This window comes from Trichosurus vulpecula, chromosome 2 (assembly GCF_011100635.1).
Source record: "Trichosurus vulpecula isolate mTriVul1 chromosome 2, mTriVul1.pri, whole genome shotgun sequence".
NCBI classification, from domain to species: domain Eukaryota; kingdom Metazoa; phylum Chordata; class Mammalia; order Diprotodontia; family Phalangeridae; genus Trichosurus; species Trichosurus vulpecula.
In genome coordinates, this window is record NC_050574.1 from 193525551 (window position 1) to 193545190 (window position 19640).

General features: G+C 39.8%; 1 protein-coding gene across 2 annotated transcripts in view; it reads right to left on the reverse strand.

Annotated features, from left to right (window-relative positions):
- Positions 1-379: 379 nt before the first annotated feature.
- Positions 380-19640, reverse strand: part of N4BP2L1 (NEDD4 binding protein 2 like 1) — a 33316-nt gene continuing 14055 nt past the window's right edge. Inside the window, exons 2-5 of one of the 2 annotated variants that reach the window (XM_036744626.1) lie at positions 5956-6083; positions 5543-5631; positions 3186-3262; positions 380-1971 (exon numbers count right to left, since the gene is read on the reverse strand). In XM_036744626.1, the coding sequence (XP_036600521.1) occupies positions 1716-1971; positions 3186-3262; positions 5543-5631; positions 5956-6083 (550 nt within the window). In that variant the 3' untranslated portion in view covers positions 380-1715. The remainder of the gene's footprint in view (positions 1972-3185; positions 3263-5542; positions 5632-5955; positions 6084-19640) is intronic. The other variant, XM_036744627.1, reaches the window with a different exon arrangement.

Here is a 19640-nt window from a genome sequence, read left to right on the forward strand (position 1 = left end):
GATCTAGGTAAACTACCAGAGAAAACTTTATAGAGCAGATAAATGTTACTTTCATTTGCTTACCGGCCTGCTTCAAATGGCAAGAGGGCTAAAAAGATAAAGTAATGAATTTTTTTACTTAGAACAAGAACTTAGACTTACAGCATTTAATTCCTAACATATTAAAATGGCCTTCTGGCCATATTCTGGGCCTGGTAATAGACTGTATGTCTTTTACCTCAAGGTCAACCTAGCTGAATTTAGAGAAACTCATCCACAGGGTGGGTCCAACAATAACATCTGGGTTTTTGTGGGGGTTTGGGGGGGGGGGGTTTGCCACAGCAGGTCATGAGGAGCAACTGTTTAATTTTTGGCAGTGAAGGAAGTAGAAAATCATGAGTGTTCTGAAGTACTAATGTATATTGGTAGCATGTAGGAAAATAGAATGTCATATCCAGAAAACTTGGTTTACATTCATTATTTGCTTTGTTAAATTCATATAAATACAACATACATAAAAGAATGACTTAAAGCACCATTGTTTGAAACACTTTAAAAATGAGAGATTACAAAACACTAGAAAATATAGAGCCTATAGAGAACAATGCTACATTAGCCAAGAGCAAATAGAAAGCTACACGTGCTGTTGGTTTATCACTGTCTTAAGTGAAAAGGTAACAAGGGAAAAAACCTTCTAATTAATTTGCACTAAGGAAACAGTACTTGTTAACAGATGCTTTTCAAAGTTCTAATTGGAGAAAGGGACGTTCCCAAGATACCCTCTTCTTGCACATTGTGCATGGTCTTACTGCTACCATATTTAATGATGCTATTAGTCTTCATATTATGGTTTTTAGCCACTTGAGTTCCCCAAAATTTGGTTTATTTCTGGTAAACTGGAAACAATGCTTCTATACAAATCTACAAGTCCTTTTAAAAAGTGGGCTTAGCTAACAGTACAGTATGGTCTAAAGCTCTTGGAAACAAATGAATAAAGTGGGTGATCCAAAAGGGGGTATAGTTGTGATTTCATTATTTAATGTGACTGGTTTCCTTTCCAAAACATTTTGGGCAATGATAGCAATCTTGGATTGAGCTTCCTTATTAAGGTGGCCACTTTCAAAAGAAAAACGTTTGTTTAGATGTATATATATTCTGCTACATTTGTTTAGAAAGCAAAAATATCCCCCTTTTGGTCACAATTCATACATTCCCTACATATCTTAACCAAAATAGCACAGGCAATGGGACGATCTAGAAGGAGATGGAGACTCCCCACTGCACAACACAAGACATGCATGAGTGTCCTAGGGTCAAATACAGCAAGTGAAAAAATAAATCCCTGTCTATTACAGAGGAATCAATTACACTGATGCTTAAATATGTATAATAGAAACACTTCATGAACTGGTTCAATTTTATTCAATCACATGGCCGCGTGTCCCCTGCACCTGAGCACGTATTTATCATCTGTTTTCAACTGCAATTTCATTCTCAGAGGAAGGGACTGTACCTGTTTAGTCAACTGTGCACAGGCCCTCTGCACATGTGGTCACTTAACAAATTCCTTTTGATGATAATGATGACTTAGGCACAAAGACTTCCCCAGTTCAATTATTTACCTCGGAATTACATTAGAACTCTGACAAACTGAACAGATAATAAAATACAAAAATTTGAAGTAAAAACTGATTTAGGAAAATTTAAAACAGCTGTAAAGATAAAATATAGAACTCTTAATATCCATTATGGTAACCCCCCCTTCTGTTAAAGTAGCTGTCATTTGAGAAGCCCCCGGGAGCTCTCCGGTTTGGAAACCCTAAGTAGGAGTTCCAGTATCCTGCACTGTTGAAAGGCGGCATGTGCCTGTCCTGGCTTCTGCTCAATCGGCTTGGTTTTTCAGAATGAAGTACACTGTGAAAGGTCACATCATGCTCATACTGTTCTTTCATTCGATGTATTTTTTCTTTTGGGACCCCATGTGTGTTTCTTCTGCATTGAAAAAATGGAAATATTTTAATTACAGCAATATGTCAAAAACCATTTTCTTATCCTAAAAAGCATGAAGATTCATTGTACAATTCCTATTCCCAGAGCTTAACTGGGAAAATGTGAAATATGACCCATGGAACCCTGTCTTCCTCTTGCCGTGCACACGAGCGTATGAGCAAAGCAAGGAAGCAAGAACAAAAAGGGCACCAGGTATCTGGACTGAAGTGAAAAATCCTCTCAAACCCAAGAATGACCATCAGATCTCATCAGGCACTTCACATTAATAATCATGGTTCTGAGTAAAGCAACAGGTATAGTGGAGTCCTACCATGGGAGTTAGTGTCAGGTTGACATCTATCATTTTTTCCTAAAGGATATTTTAAAACACTAAATTCAACTGTAATAAATGTACAATCCCACATCCAGAACACTGCTTTAAAATGGCCCACTTTTGTGTTTTCTTCAGTTGACATCCCCCTTTTAGCAAGATTTTTTTTTCAGTTTTTTACTGCTTTTTATATGACTTTCATTTTCAACCCAACTCACTCAGAGAGCCTTTCCTTATATCGAAGAATGGGGGGAAAATACAGTTCAACAATATCTAAAATTTCAACTGACTGATGGCATACGCTGTATTCACCCCCTACAGTCCCTCACCTCTTCAAAGAATAGAGGAAGGTGCATTCAGCAACTCTTGAGAGCTAAGCTTGGTCATATAGTTACACGGTATTCTGTTTCAATTGTTTTTGTGCTTTCCACTTATGTATGCTGTTTTCCCATTTTGAGTTCCCTGATTCTGTCAATTCATAAGTCTTCCCATGCTTCTCTATGTCCTCTACATACATCATTTCTTGCACTGCAATAATATTACATTATATTCACCACTACAGTTTATTTAGCCACTCCCCAATCAATGGGCATCTATTTTTTCTAGTTCTTTAACAAAATATTTGTTTAAATAAAACCTTTCAGTACACAATGACAAACCTATGAAATCAGCACTCTTATCAAAGGAATTAGACCTTGTTGAGGTACCTAGTTCTACATAAAGTGGAAAGCTTAATCATGAATATTGTTTTTAAAAACAGGTTGAAAAATCTAACACTTCCAAGAATGATCATTTCTGGCCTGAACGCAGTCTTGTGTTCATTCTGAAATATCTGAAACTGAAGGATATATACATAATGAGAAGTACTAAAGAAAGAAACAAGTACCTTGCTAACTCCTGAACATTGAACTTCCAACAAGTGTCAGGTTCTCGGAATATAACTTCATAATTATTTTCAAGTGCCTGATTTAAAAAGAAAATGCAAAAAACCACTGAGGACACAGGCATGTGTTTGATATTAATCATTCTGCCATTTAACCTTTATTCTGTATCTTTTCTAAAAATATTTTGTATTGCTGGTAATTCACAACCTTGGTCATGTTTTTATTTAGCTAATGACTTTTCCTAGTACCTAGAGTTGATTCTTTGATTACAACACTTCCAAATTTCACACTAGTTCCTGAGAGGGGAGCTCTTTAATTTTTTTTTTAAGTTTTATTGGTGCTGAGAGGTGATTTCAGAGGAATGTTTTGGAGGAAGTCCATGAAATCCTCTCTGGAGGTGTTTAATGAGAAAATGTAAAAGCCTGCTCTCTTTGGGTTCATTTTGACATCAGAAATTACTAAATGATCTCTAAATTCACTTCTATAATTTAACCTGGCATGATATTCACTTAGGAAGTAAGAATGTTAGGTGTGTTTTTGATAGGTGAGATTTTATTGCTTTTCCAAGGTTTGGGGAAATCACAAAAACTCTTCTGTAATGAGTACAGAGCACCGATTTTACTTTTCCGTTAGATTGTTGTGGAATACTAATCAAGAAAGGTATCCAGGCTTCCCACCTCAATGGAGCAGATGAACTCAGAGGGACTTAAAATTTGCCTAATGATCATCCTTTTCCCAGTGTGGGAACAAAGCTTACCGAAGAACAGTACAGTAATTTCCACTTAACCTACCTGGGCATTCCTCCCTAGAAGTAACTCTCCCTGCCAGTCAAGACAATGGAACATGAGCCACTTTTCCCCCTTTCCCTCAATCAAGACATTTTCTTTATTCGTTCAAACATATATGTCCACAAACACACTCGTGTCTTATGTCTGGTCCACTTTCCTCCCTGTTTACTAGCCTTGTATAATATTTAATAAAAGCAACAAATTTTCATTTTCCTCTTCCTCAAATGTAATCTTTTCACCCTAACTAGAAGGTTATTTAAATAAAGTAATCTAGAAAGCACCTATTTCTTGTAAACTCATGAATAACCTTTCAATGAACCTGAAGGGAAAAAAATCAAACATATCCAGAAAGTTTAAAAATAAGACCAGTTCAAACTCCTTCTACAAATGTCACTTCTTTGTTCTTCCTTGATTCTTAATTCTGAGTTCTGCTTTTCCCCATATGCCCTATACACCTTGCTCATTCTTTCTTTATCCTAGAACTAGGCAGCACAAACTACCCTCCCTCACCAACCAACCACCAAACAGTATAACCTGAACCCATGAAAAACAATGAGAGAAGAAAGCAAGGAACAAGCAGGCCTAGGTTTAATGCTTTGCCAAAAAAAATGATGACGATGTAGATGAAAATTGTGCTTGTGATGGGAATCAAATATGTAATCAGATGGGTCAGCATGAGTCCATTTTTGGAGATAGTCAATGCATGATTACCCATATGGAAATCACTGGTAGCAAATGTTATATTCCAGTCTGTCCTCTCCCTGGTACCCCATGAGCTTTTGAATGCCTTCCCCCACTATCAGTAGATGTGTGGGGGAAAAGAAAGGAAGAAAAACACTTGTTTTAATACCACTACAAAGATGATGTGATTAGAATAATATTCTGTTAATTAAAAAAAGTTATTCCAAAGTCAAAGGAAAATTATTTGAGAATTATCCAAGTTAGTCTTTCTCATTATAGTTAATATAGATATTTGAGAACTGAATTACAGGCATTTGTGTATGTTTACAAAATGCATATATACATATAACATTATAGTGTTTGTCCCAGCTTAATTTTAAGACTCAAAAATTCTGTGGAGTTTGGGCTTGCAAAGACGCAGTCAGTCATGCATAGGACCCACAGCCCTGGCTTACTAAAGGATTAAATTGGCTTGTTAAAGAGTACTGAAATATGAGAGAGACCATTAACAGATAACTCTCCCTTTAAGCCATCTGACCCAGCCACCTCTGTTTCTGGGAGAACCTCAGTGCCCTCCAAATATACTGGCCCCAAATAGATCATCTACCAAGGATCCAGAACAGGAACAAGGAAGGATTCAAAAGTTGTCATGTTATCATTTCCTAGGGTCAGGGTAACATCTGGAGAGGCATCATTTTTGGAAAACTTCAGCCACAGAACAGCCAAGGTGAGTGGCAGAGTGAAGCCTCAGCCCCTTTGCTCCCAGGAAGGAGATGGACCATTGCTGCCAATAAATGGAAGCGGAAGATCAAAAAGAGAGGAAAGAATGAATGTTTCCACTTTCCCACCAATGTCTATAACTGAAAATTCAGAATGATACTTCTTCCTACCATGACCGCATAGGGCTTCATCTCCCAGGCGTGAAGGTTGGTATTATCAATAATAATTGGGGATATGCCATTCCTCATTGCTTTCCTTGCTGCAACACAACATGTTACACAACAGTAAACAACATGCAACAAACAGTGGAAGGGGTGAGTGAAATCCACAGGGTTTATTTTTGTTTACTCTTGGACGTTGCCATTACACAGCTCTAATGCCCTCTCTTCTAGCCCTGGTCTGAATTAGAGATCCCTTCTTCCTAGAGGCCATGGAAAGAAGTCGGCTCAGATGAGCCATTCTGGGAAATAGTGAATGGAGCTGCTGCCCTTCCTTAGAACATGTTCCTTCTGTCGCCCCTGCACCCTGCCCGGCATGCAAAACACTTGGGGACCTCCCAGGAGCCTTGGAAAGCTTTCATCACCTCTTTTCTGGTTCCAGTCATGAGCTTCTTCCAGGACATCAGGGTTGAACTCGTAAGTACCATCTTCCTTGAAGAAAAAATCATCTGTGCTGAAGATCAGGGCCCTGGGAAAGTCATGCTTCAGTTTTCTGGAAAATAAGGGGAGTACGTATGTTGCTTTTCATTCTAGATACAATGGGATGGGTTTCCCTGTGGGGAAGTGGGTGTCTTCATGACCCCCTAAATTCCCCTTCCAAGCTCTGAACATTCTAGGAGAGTATAATTCTATAACAGGACTATAGTCCCCAGGCTTTTAAGTGGTTAAAATAGAGAAGTCACTGGCATCTCAGAATAAGGCAAAAAAGGGTGAGGGTTCCTGGGATATGCCTCATCAGGTCTTGTAACAGAGCCAGGTCAGATGCCTACTGCTGCTTAGGGCAGGCCAGGCTGGCCCTAAGCAAAGCTATGAGTCAGGAAAAGTCCTCTTTGGGTCATTTTTCTACTTCTCTTTTTAGGATGCTAATTCCTACCACTTCCCTCTCTCTGCCACACAAGACATAAGTATCTTGCTGACCCTGGTCTGCCTAAGAGCCTTCTTTCACTATGGCTCTCCTTTGGACCTTCCCTCTTAGGAAATGCCCCAGACTCTGCATCTTTTGTTTTCATACCCTTTCCTCCCCCTCCCCCCATTTCCAATCAATACTTACTTACCTTCCCTGTCTCCCATTTTCTTAAGAGACCTGCTATCTCCTGGGGACTACTCTGATCAATTCTTTCATACTGAGGTATTAATGTTAATAATGAGGTAATGCCTCACCCCTGCAATTTATGTAGGGGTTAAGGATCACAAAGGGCTTTCTTTCCTCACAATAATTCTGTAGATATTTGTAAGTTGTATTACCCCTACTGTACAGATAAGGAAACAGGTTCCAAGAAGTTAAAGTGACTTTGCCCTGGGTCCCAAAGCCAGAATTCAAACCCAAGTCCAGCGGCCCTCTTTTCACTATGGTACAACAATGCAGCCCATAGCATAGAATAATTTAAGGTGAATGGTGTGAGTAATGGGACAATTTCAGGCACTGTGGCCGGCCAGTGCACAAGCAGCAAGACACCCTTGGAGTGACGGACCTGACAGACCTTGAGTATAGCACTGATGGAGAGGAGACAGGCAGACTCTCACCTTTCTCTGTCCCTCCTCTCAAGGACACACAGGCTTATTCATGACTACTGGTCATGGAGCAAATTAAGGTTTAATTTAAGTGTTTTACATTCATTTTCTATAGGCCTCACAACCTTGTGAGCATAGAAACTATAATTTTTATCCCTATTTTATGGGTGGCGAAATTGAGACTCAACGATTAAGTGACTCACCCACTGTCACATAGTTAGCAATTTTGGGAACACTTCTTCACTGAGGCACATTGCTTTTCTAGATCCCTCTTTAAATTCATTCTGTGCAGCACTTAACTGCTCCTACTTACTGGAAGGGAGCAGTTTGGAAAGTTTTTGTATTTTAAAGTACCGAATTTTCCACTGGAAATACCCATGTATTTCATACATCTTGGAAAATCTGCATCCAAGAGCCCTGGGTTCAATACACATGGCCATATTAGAATAACACACTGGACCCATGCCCCCCCAAAATACGAGCCAAGTGAGATACAAGGCAGGTGGCACACAAGCCTGGCAGCCACAAAGAAGCAAAACAGTCCCACCCCTCAGCCTGGTCTCCTTCTGATGACAGCTTTGTCCTGTCTGACCAAGTAAGACACAAGCAGGAAAGTGAACATTAATTTTTGAGATCCTGTATGTGGCAGGAGGAAATATACCAAATTACTTGAAGAAAACTGATGTGTTCTTCCAGACTGTTCCACAAGTATTTTATTTAGACTTTCACCTTACTACAACTCAAACGAGGATGGGATGAGATGACAGAAATGCAAGCAAGCAGCCCATGCCCTTTTTACAAGGACTTTCCCTCCAGGAAGCTCAAGCACATAGCTGAATTCACTGAAAATAAAGAGGGGATGAGAGGGAAGGGAAGATATATAAAGGAGAGTTGCTGAAACTAGGTTTTGTTCTTATGATTTCTATTTTAGTATTATTATTTTATTTGCTGTAAGCCTATACTATTAGCAAACTGTCTCCCATGTTTCAGAGTTCATATCATTTACTCTTTCAAAGAAAACCTCACGTTGGAACTAGGCCTAAATTTTCTAAGTCTCTAAGCAAATGAAACATCAATTAGTAAGCTGCCTATGCCTGAAGATCAAATTCAATGGCGTCACAGTAGTAAATGGCATATTGACTTCATGGATCAATCTATTCATTCTATAACTTGTTAAATGATTACCTATCTATGTACTTTTGAAGCATCTTTGGCAGCCAGTGACCATATTTGCTTTTTAGTCCTGGATTTGAAACTGTGTGATCAGTACCACTGACTTGCTACTGAATCTTTAAAAAAATTATCCTTGGTGAACAGATGGTGAAACGTACTTCCCTCCCCTTAGAAAGGTGGGAGGCTCTGGGTATGGAAGGCTGTAGAAGCAGTCACTCTTTAGCTTGGCTTAACTTTTTTTGTTGTTGTTGTTGTTATGAGAGGGCACATAGAGAAACGACTGGTGTTAAAAAAAAAGGCATAAACAGAACAATAAAAATTTAATTTTAAAATACTTAAATTTTGAAATGTCTTAGACATCTATAACTGCTAATTAATCTTGACTACTCTTCTATAGAAATCTTTGAACTGGATCTCTCATTTTCAGATTTTGTTTTCGCCAGCCCTTCAGAGCTGAACTTTCTGTTCATGAAAATATCCATTTCGGCCCTTGCTCTTTTCAGGCATACATGCTAATGCATTGTGAAGTAGAAAAACAACACTGGTCTTGGTCAAGGACCTGGGTTCAAATGCCCGTTCTGCCATTAAATAGCTAAGTGACTTTGGACAAATCATGATTTTCCCTAAGTTTATTTTAGTTTTTTTTTAAATGGGTTTAATAATGCTATCGGTACCTGACAGGCTTGTGAGGAAAGTGTTTTGTAAACTATGTATCTCTATGAATATGTGAGCTCTTATTCTTCATGAACTCTTCTGCTGTCCCTGGGGAGAAGGAAAGAGGAAATGTCCCCCTAGAAAAGGCTGTTCAAAGCATGTTTCTGTTTGATCCGTAGCCCAATTCATTTCTTGGGAAAAACACTGCTGTTCTTGAGGGAGAAATTCCATGATCAAAATAAAAGATCTGTTTGTACAACTTTATGTAGTTTGGCTGACCTATTAATTTACATACATTTTATCTGTATGAGTGATCAGAGAGAGAATGTTCTCTATTATCTGTAAAGACAAAGGACTCAATTTACAAAGTACTTGCTGGCCTTCAGTTCCTGGACCCTTCGCTGTTGGTGGCCCTTCTTAGCTCAGTGCCTGGTACATGGGAGGCTAAATGTTTATTTATTAACTAATACATTGCGTGGCCTACCTTTACTAGTATTCCTTCAAAAATTGATTGGTTCCAGTTGAATTTGGAAATACTCCAGGGGAGTAGCATGTTAAAGAAAGACAATACAAGCACATGTATTTATGGAAGAGAATAGGAAAGTTTTGAAGGTGTGTGGGTGGAGCTTCTAGAAATCATCTACTTCAACGCCATCATTTTACATGTGAAGAAACTGAGGCATGATATGAACCCAGGTCTTCCAATTCTAAGCTTAGGGCTCTTTGTAATTCACCATTCTCTTTCTCCAATGCAGGCCATAAGACTGACCTGTACACTAACCTCTTTCTCATTCCTCTGAGCAGAATCATTGGCATAAACTTGATTTCAAGCCTCTCAGACTCATTTCTTCCCAGAGCCCTGCAAAAACTTTACCCCACTAGGTTCTCATCTGTCTGGTCACCACTTACTTGGATCTTCGTTTCATTATAACTGCTTAAGGACAGGACTGAGAATGGGGCTGAAACAGGTCGAGGTAGGAGTGGAGGGAAGGAGAGTTGGGTGGCTAGGGGAGGATATTGGGGCCGGGGCCAGAGGAGCAAACAATGAATCTTGGGGCTGGCAGAGGCCTCCTGAGCCGTCTAATCCAACCCTCTCATCTTGGAGCAGGAGGTTAAGTGACTTGCCCAAAGTCACTGCAAAGGTGGAATTTGAACTAAGATTGTCTGGCTCTAAAGCCTCTTTCCACTGTACCACAGAGAAGTGATGAGTCATAGTGGAAAGCTAAGACTAAGGCTTGAGAGAGAAGTGCAAAATACCCCAAATTTCACATATCCTCTTTAAACAACTAAGGTGACTAAACAGGCAATTTGGTTTAAAAAACAAAACAAAACACACCACTGGTTCTGGAGTCTATTAGACTGTAAGCTCTTAGTGAAGCTTGCTTTGTTTTTTGTTATTAGTATGCCCAGTGCCTGGCACATAGCAGGCCCTTAATAAATGACTGTTGACCATCAGAGTCAGAAAACACAGGTTCGAATTTTGGCTCTCCTACTTATTTACCTATCAGATCTTGGGTAAACAATTCCCTCTCCCTCCCCTCCCTGCCCCCCACCCCCACCCCGGATCTCTGTGACCTCATCTAGAAGTTAAATTTGACATCTGTCCCTTCTAGTTCTGGATCTATGTTCCAAGGGACAAGACACTTTATATTTAAACTGCTTGTTCCTGATCCCAAGTGATCTGGATGCTCAAAACAACCTTATACCTGGTTTAAATCTAAACATCTCTTAGACTTGTGATTCACGAATGAGTGTAGTCAGCAAGACTCAGCACATTAATAAACACAGATCGATTTAAGGCTGCCCCAGTATTTTTCTGGACACCCTCTTCACCCCCCCCACCCCCCCAAACCTAGTCAGATTTAAACAAAAGAAGGATAAAAACGAGATTCACTAAAAGTTAAAACTAAAAATAATCTCGCTTGTCTTGCTGACAAAGCCACCCTATTTAAGGAACACTAGTTTGTTCTGCTTCTAGCTGGTTGTGTTCTTTACCTCCCAAGGTCTTAGCTTCCTCCTCTATAAGATGTAGAGGCTGAGCCAGATGACGTTTAAGTTTCCCCACTTCTGCAATGCTAAGTGTGTGAAGTGTGCAGTGAGTATGTCTGTCCTATGTGTCCACTGGACCAACTCAGACTTCAGCGAGTCAGATCAGTCTGCTCAGACCTTCTCCAAGAGTGTGTTAGAATTCCTCAGTAGAGCATGCTAGGACTACTCCACCCACCTAAGTGAGATCATTAATAACAGCTCACATTTACATAGCTAACTATGTGCCAGGCACCGTGCTTAGTGCCTTACAAACATTGAGATAATAGGTGTCATTATTATCACCATTTTATAGCTGAGGAAACAGGCAAACAAGTGACTCGCCCAGGTTCATATATAGCTAGAGAGTGTCTGAGGCTGGGTTTGAACTCAGGTCTTCCTGACTCCTGCCACCCAGGTAAGATAGGGGTAAGTACTCTGATTCCAGATGAAATTAGACCCTAAAGCCTGCCCTCACTACTAAATTTTGCTGAGGCAAGCCTCTTTTTTATTTGCACAATGTTGACGCAACCTAATGAAAACTATGACTGGGTAGATTTGATCTGAAATTCTTCAAAATGGCTCTTTCCAAAACTGCAGTGTCTACGGCAGTATATTTACTTGTTAAGGAGCGTGCCATTTTGTTAACTTGACAAATTTCTGTAGACTCTAAACTCTAAGAGAACAGGAGGTATCTAAACCACCTTACAGCTGCCTAACTTGGTGAAATATTGCCTGTTAATAAAGCACTGTCACCTAAGATAATGTAACATGTGAATTTAGGACTAAAACTTCAATTAAGCATACTGTGTCCAAAAAATGGAAGTATAAGGCTTTTTATTTTCAGCTTTATTAAGATTAGGTGCTATAGTAACAAAAGTCAGTAACAGTAAAATGCTGAATTCTCCTAGCACAATCTTGATGTCTTTATGACCCCCTCTTTTCCTATTAATCCGTGTTTGATAAATAGCCTTTATCCAGGCAGGCTTTAAATTTCAAAACATGCATTAAATTTGGAGAAATTCTGTTTACTACATGATCTAGTTATCTTCAACTTGCAAATACACCTAAAGTAACAGAAAAAAATGATATAAAACAGAAGTATTTTCACTTCTCCATTTGCTGTGTACTGGCCCTTCAAAAGAGGCCAAACGAAAAGCAAAGCAAAAACAAAAAAGAACAGAGATTCCCAATCAGGTAAGACATACACAGAGATATGTGTATGTGTGCATGTACATGTAGGTACACATACACACGGCTGGGAAGTCTCCCAAATTCAGAAGCAGGTTTGGTATTGAGCACTACAGAGCCAGCCCAGTCTATCTGTTTTTCTGTGACCAGTGGGGAATGGGAGGGAAATGGTTAAAATAGCTAATTGAAGAAAGCAAGCCATGCAGGGAGTGCGCAAACTCTTCATCACGTGAAACCACAGCTGGATCTCACGCCTTCTTCTGCTCAGGTGATGAGGCCCACTGATAGCTCCCGAAGAAAAGGACTCTTTCTACTGGGAACCAAACAGAAAAGAAGGAAGGCAAGATAAAGACTACTGATGTTTTTATACAGTGTTTACCAGAGAAGAACAAAGCGTTAGAAAATGAGCTGGTCCAGACTGGCCATGTGGGCAGGCTTCCAGCTTCTGGGAAGAGATAAACGGAGGCAGAGAAAGAAATGACTGTCATTATTAATGTGGCTTCCACTCTCAAAGGACAGAAGGCAAAAGGAGAAAATAAAGCTGAGTGTACGTGAATTATTAAATGGAAATACCATTTTTTCCTTGGATTAGCCATTGAAGAATTCACTACAATTATATTTATGGATCAAAATTTAAGGCTGTCTCTAAAACTGTAGAGTTTGCCCAAAAGGAGGTAGAGAAATGTAGAGATACTATAGTTTATTTAAGGGCAGTGATTTTAACTCCACTTAGCCACATGATCAGCTTCCTCTAAGTGTGATTCCTCCTCCATCCCCAACACACACCCTTTTCCCTTCATCCCAGGGATAGTGCAGGCTCTTCCTGCAAGGACTAGGCAATAAGGAAGAGAATGGAGGATGGGAGGCCAGCCTCCTCTCCGCTCTGCATCACTTCCAGAGGGAGCCCCCTACCCCCCACCAGGCCAATCAAGCCAGGTTTTTCCTTTGAATCACAAATAAGTTCTCTGTGTACCAAAACACCCATGTCTATCACTTTTGCAGTGTTTGGGAGTTGAGACTTTATTCAACAGATACCAGTCATTGCAGGGGTTTGAGGAGAAGTGATATGAACATGCCTATGTTAATAATAGTTAATATTTATATAGTGCTTAGTACGTGCCAGACACCATGCTATGCATCTTACAATTATTATCTCTTTGGGTCCTCGCAAGGTGCTATTATGATCCCCATTTTAGAGATGAGGAAACTGAGGCAAACAGAGGTTGAGTGACTTGCCCAAGGTCCCAGAGCAATAGTGCCATGATCCTGGGCAAGCTTCTTCCCCTCATTTGTATGAGGGAGTTGGATTAGTTTAATTCTGTCCTCTTCCAGCTCTAAATATTATAGATTTATTATTAATCTGACATCAATGGGAAGAACAGATTGGAGGCAATGGCAACAGCCCAGGCAGAACTCTTCCGAGGTGGTAGCAATGAGAATGAAGAGAAAAAGACAATGCAAGAGGTCTCACTGAAATCATAGGAGGGGACTGAAGTACTGAACTAAATCTCCAGCTGGGGCAACGCTTGGGGGCTGGATGTTTGCGGCAGCACTGGTCTATTAAGATAGACCTGAACAGCTCTAAGGGAATCTTGGTCTCAGGAGTGGTTCAATTTTATCTTTCTACTGGGCCTAGGGCAGGAGATTCCATAGATTAGTGTCCCTACTGTTCAGTGACAGGAGTCTGTCATGTGTCTTCAATGTTGACACATTTCTAGCCCTCTATAGGAGGAGAGAGGGAAGAGATGAGGAGATGAGATAACTAAGCCATCAACCAATACAAAGGTGAGTAAGAGAGGCCAATAGAGAGCTCAGGATGAAGCCCTACCCTGACAGAAGTACACTTCCTAACCAACACACATCTGGTAGCATCCCAGACGGACACACAAAGCCTTAGGTAGGAGGAACGAATGAAAGATAAATAAACAGGGATTTGGTGAGAGAAGAGCAGGGGCATGAAAGGGATCTGGAAGCTCTTTCATCTAGCTTGTCCAGTCCAGGTTGCCAAGCTGTCCAATATTAAAAACCATAATTGGGCTGTCACTCAGTATCACCAACAGCATTTAGCCTGTTTATCTTTATGTTTTCCTATAGTATGTGATTTACTGTCTTCAACTGTAAACTCCATGAGTGGGGCCAGTGTAGAACTACCAACAAGTCCTTCCACATGCAAATAAATAGTAAATTATTTGTGAGCTCTCTGAGAGAAGGGCCTGTCTTTTGCCTTTTTTGTACCCATGGTGCTTAGTACAGTGCCTGGCACATAGTAGGCATTTAATAAATGTTTACTGACTTGACTAACTCGTCTCTGTCTCAAGTCTTGCCCTAGTCCAATCCAATCCTCCAGACAAGTGCTAAAGCAAATTTCCTAAAGCACCTCACTCCCTAATCAAACTCCAATGTATCCAGTCCTCTAGAAGGGAAGGGAAAATCCTCTGGCATTTAAAGCATTTCGCCACCTGACCTACCTTTCTAACCTTATTACACATTATTCTCCAGTATCCGACAGTCCACACTCACCTTCTCACTGTTCCTCATATCCAGCAATCCATTTCCCATCTCTTTGCACTGGCTGTCCCCCAAGACTGCGATGCACTTCCTCCTCACCTCCTCTTAGAATCTCGCTTCCTTCAAGATCCAGTACAAGCGCCATATTCTCCATGAAGCCTATGGGGGCTAGATAAGTTTAGGGGCTATGAACCAGGAGGATGAGGGTCTAGAGTAGACAGAAAAGGGAGGACAGACAGGGAGGTAAGGGATGGAAAGAAATCCTCTCTAGAAAGGGGGAAGGGGCAGAAAATGAAATTTTAAAAACTAATGAACAGGAAGAATTGGGGCAAGGGGGTTCCTACTTGGCTGACAGGGAAAAAAAAGGTGAAGAACAAAATGACCAGATACAAGCAGGAAAAAAAGGACTATAACCAAACTCCAAAGACAATGGGATAGCAAACAGGGGAGCAGGGGAGGTGAGGAGAAGGAGACAGTAGAAATAGGAGTACCTCAAAAAAGGTTTAAACTAGAGTAACTGAAGAGACATAGTACTGTATTTACAGCACAAGGGGAAAAATCATAACTTGGTTTAAGAAAAAATAGAGATAAATGGAGGAAAATATAAAATAAAACTCCACAACCTGTTGCTTATAAGAGACATATTTAAAATGCAAAGACATAACAAAGAACAGAACTGAGGAGGGAAAAAATTTACTATGCATCAAGTGAATCCAAAAAAGCAGGAGCTACAATCATGCTGTCTGACAACGCAAAAACAAACATTCAAAAAATAAAAAGTGACAAATAAGAAAACTACTTTATGCTGAAAGGAACTATAGGCAATAAATCAATATCAATATTAAACTTATAAACTTGAAATGCCTTAGCATCCAAACTTATAAAGGAGACCTCAACTGGGCTACAAGAATATACAGACAGTAACACAATAGTGACAGGAGATTTCAATATCCCTCTCTCAGTCATGGCTAAGTCTAACAGAAAGTTAAATAAAAATGAACAAATTGCTGGCAAAACGAGAGCTAAAAAACTTATGGCATCTTCTAAAAGAAATTGCAAAAGAGTATACATATTTCTCAGTACTACTTGGAACTTTACAAAAACTAGCCATGTACTAGGCCACAGAGATTTTGCAAATCTGTAAAAAGCAGAAACAGGAAATATATATCCTTTACTGACAACACAATAAAAATAATCATTGGTTCATGGAAGGAACCCCCTTATTCCAAAGACCAAACAGTCCACCCTGTACCCAAATGAGAATTCCTTCAACCATATGTCCAACAAATGATCATCCAGCTCTAACTTTAAAACTTCTAGTATGGTAGGAATCTGCTAGGAAGTCCACATTCCACTTTGAGAAAGCTCTATTAGGAAGTTTATAATTCTCTCAAGCTGAAATCTGCCTCTACAGCTTCCCCATATTGCTCCTAGCTCTGATCTCTGGAATCAAGCAGAACAAATCTAGATATCTACAAATACTTGCAGGGCTGTCATGTGGAAGATGATTAGACTTTTGTCTTTATTAGACTTTATAGCAAGACAAGTATCATATTTCTCCTAAGTCTTCTGTAGGCTAAACATTCCTGAATTCCTTCAAAAGATCCTTGCATGACATGATCTCAAGGTCCTTCCCAATGGTTTGTCTACCTCTAGATAAGAGGTGTCAAACATGCAGCCCATGTGGCCCTAACCAGATTAAGATGTAACTGGGAAATATTTAACAAAATAAAGATATAATAAAATATAAATAATTTTACATGGTTTAAGTTAATAAGTGGCCTGAAGGGCTTACTAGATTAGTGGCCCCTATTTCTATTTTAGTTTGACACCACTGCTTCAGATGGTGTCCAGCTTATCAAAGTAAAATGTGACAACTAGAATTGAACAGAAGAGTCCAGATGTAGTCTGAATAGAGCAGTATATTGAACTCCCTCCATCTTGGACATTATGCTTTTGCTAACATGGTCTAATGTTAGAGTTTTTTGGCTACCACATCACACTGTTCACTCAAATTAAGCTTGAGGTCCCCTAAAACCCTAGTTCTTTTACAGGAGTACTGCTGAAACAATGCCTTCCCCATTCTGAACCTGTAAAGTTAATTTTCTGATGCAAGGTATAAGACTTTACATTTACCTCTACTGAATTTCAGTCCGTCAGATTTGGCCCAATGTTCAAACCTGTCAATCTTTTTGAATTCTGAATGTCATCCTATGTATTGTCTGTCCTTCCTAGCATTGTATTACCTGCAAATCTGTTGAGCATGCCACGCACCTGTTCTTATCTAAGTTACTGATTAAAATGTTAACCAGCACAATGCCAAGCATAGATACCAGAGATGTTCTACAAGATCTCGCCATTTATGAACACTCTGTGTCCCAACATTCAACCACTTGTGAATCGACTTAACTGTATACTCTAGCCCAAGTATCTCCAGGTTGTCCAAAAGAATAACATGAGGGACTTTGTCAAATGTTTTGCTAAAAATCTAGGTAAACTAAATCTATAGCATTTTCCTGGTCTACCAGTCTAGTAACATTGAAAAGAAAAAGGAAATATTAGTCTTGCGTGACCTATTCTTGAATAAGCCTTTATTGGTTTTTTAACTGTACCTTCCTTTCTAGATGTTCACTAACCATTCCTTTAATAATATTCAAACACTATAAATGGTTCTTTGAACTCATCAATGTGGATTTTCCCTCTAATGATGTGGATAACTCATCCATGCCTGCTCATCTTGGGTAAATCTTCTCCCTGCCCCTCTTAAGTTCAGCACAGGCGATTCATCCAAATTGCTGAGAGCTTCCTTTACTTTCTCTTGATAAGACAAAGTTACCAGTGGAAAACATAAACTTTCAGTAATCTCTTGCTCTCATCATATGACCAGCCCCATCTTTTTTCTACATAATTTGATGACATGGCATCCTTTACTTGGGTTCTTCTTCATAGTCGCTTATTTATTATGTACCGCACTATGTTCAAATCCTCCATTGTCCTCTGAGAGATACTCATTTTAAATTCTTTAGAGATTCCAGTGTTCCATGATTTGCAGTCATACAACACCAACAGCAGAATACTGGTATTAAAAAGATGGGCCTTTGTTTCAGGGAGAATTTTAGAGTCATTCAGGGAGCTCTGTATTCTCAAAGGAAATCAAGCCCAGTCTCCTATTTAATGTCAGGCCTACCTCAGGTCCATTTGCAGTCTGTCAAAGATAGAAAGATAGACAGTGAGGAACATTTTATACCATTTTATACCATTTTTGTAATTTCAATAAAACCCAGAGCCTGAACTAATCAAACAGAGGAAGAGTCTGGACCTAACAGCTTCTTTGTTCTCTGAGTAAACTCAGAATACCTCTATCTTATGTCAACAAGCCCAGATGGAGCATTCGTTCCTCTGTCCATGGCCATTAAGGATGAGACCTCTAGCTCCGAGAAATTATCTTGAATTATGTGACTTTTTCTTATCTTAATATTTTATGGGCATATGCTAAGTTATGGAATGTTAATGGTAAATTAAACACAGAGATCCTGGGTTGTAATTCCAATTGACACTTTGTCAACTATCCTGACTTACTGTATTTACAACCTATTCCATTAATGAAAATCCTTGTCTTATAGCATGGTTAAACATACATGGGGATCATAAAAGTTAAGTAATACAGACATGCTGAGTCTGTTAAAGAAAAATGTATATAAGCTTACTCATCTCTTTATTCAGGCAGTCCATGCATGCATGTCCGCTATGCTTAAGGGAATAAATAAATAAGTAATGCGAATTTTTCTATCACCCAGCTCTGTTTGCCTCCTTTAACGAAACTTCCAGGTTAAAGTTATGGTGCCATGAACTTTGGATGGAAATGATGGAACCGGGACAAAGAACTGCAGCCCAATGCCACCAATGCCATTCTTAGGCACCTCAGGATTCATTTTTTCCTGGAATCTTGGCTTTGATGAGGTGGGGGTAAAGTCTCCCTATTCCCAGCTTCCAAAAAGGACTCCCACTAGTTTGAAGTCCAAAAACTCCCTTTAAGCTAGCTTTGAGGGCAGGGACCAATAAATCACTTTGGATTAACTCGGTTCCCTTTGTAGATTGATCTTTGTTTACAATGACTCCAGCCCTAGCTGTCCTCTACTCTTTCCGCCCCATTCCTCGCCTCCTCCCTGCCTCCATTCCCTTAAAGGCTCTGAGTCAGGAGAAGACAGATGCACTCTATCCTTATTCCTCACCTTTCCCTTACCTGCCCTAGCTCTAAGGAGGAGGATAACTTTGTACCCCTGCTGCTGTTGCCTCTTTTCTTCCTGCTCACCCCTTCCCAAGGGCTTTGTTTTTGAGAAGGATAGTTACACTCTGAATGTAGGTTATGGAGAGTCAGAAACATCAGGAATGCCCAGGCTTCCCCAAAGACCATAGGGGTGCTAATAGCCAATTTATGAAAACCTTTAATTCCCTCTCCTTGTCGTTAAATTGTGAGCTCAGTCTGTATTTGTTCTCTTAAATTGTCAATTTGTCTTTCAGTATGTGTGCGAATGTATATGCTGTGAAATGAGTCTATACCTTGTAAAATCTGAAATGCAGGCAGCCAGGGAATTCTAAGGCTGCAGCTAGGGAAACAAAGACTCTTTTCCTTGTAATTTCTGGTCTGGCAAATCTGGAATTACAAATGGAAATAGAGCTAAACATTTTAGCAGATTCTTATAGTAACCATTTAAAAGTTTGGAAACTGACTAGTTGGATTTTGAGAGAGAGAACTCCTGAGACTGTAAATCACTCCAGGAGCTCACTCTTGCTGAAACACCTCCTCCCAGTGCTGATCACTTATCATTCCCCACTCCCTCCCCAGAGTTAAGAGGGAATCTTTTCCCTTAGATTTAAGTGCAAAAAAGTTTTTAAGGAGTGAGCACAAAGGTGAAGTTTACTTGAGTTAGAATCATTAAGATCTTTCACCCTGTTGTCCTATCTCTGACCAAGCCAGGGCTGCAGT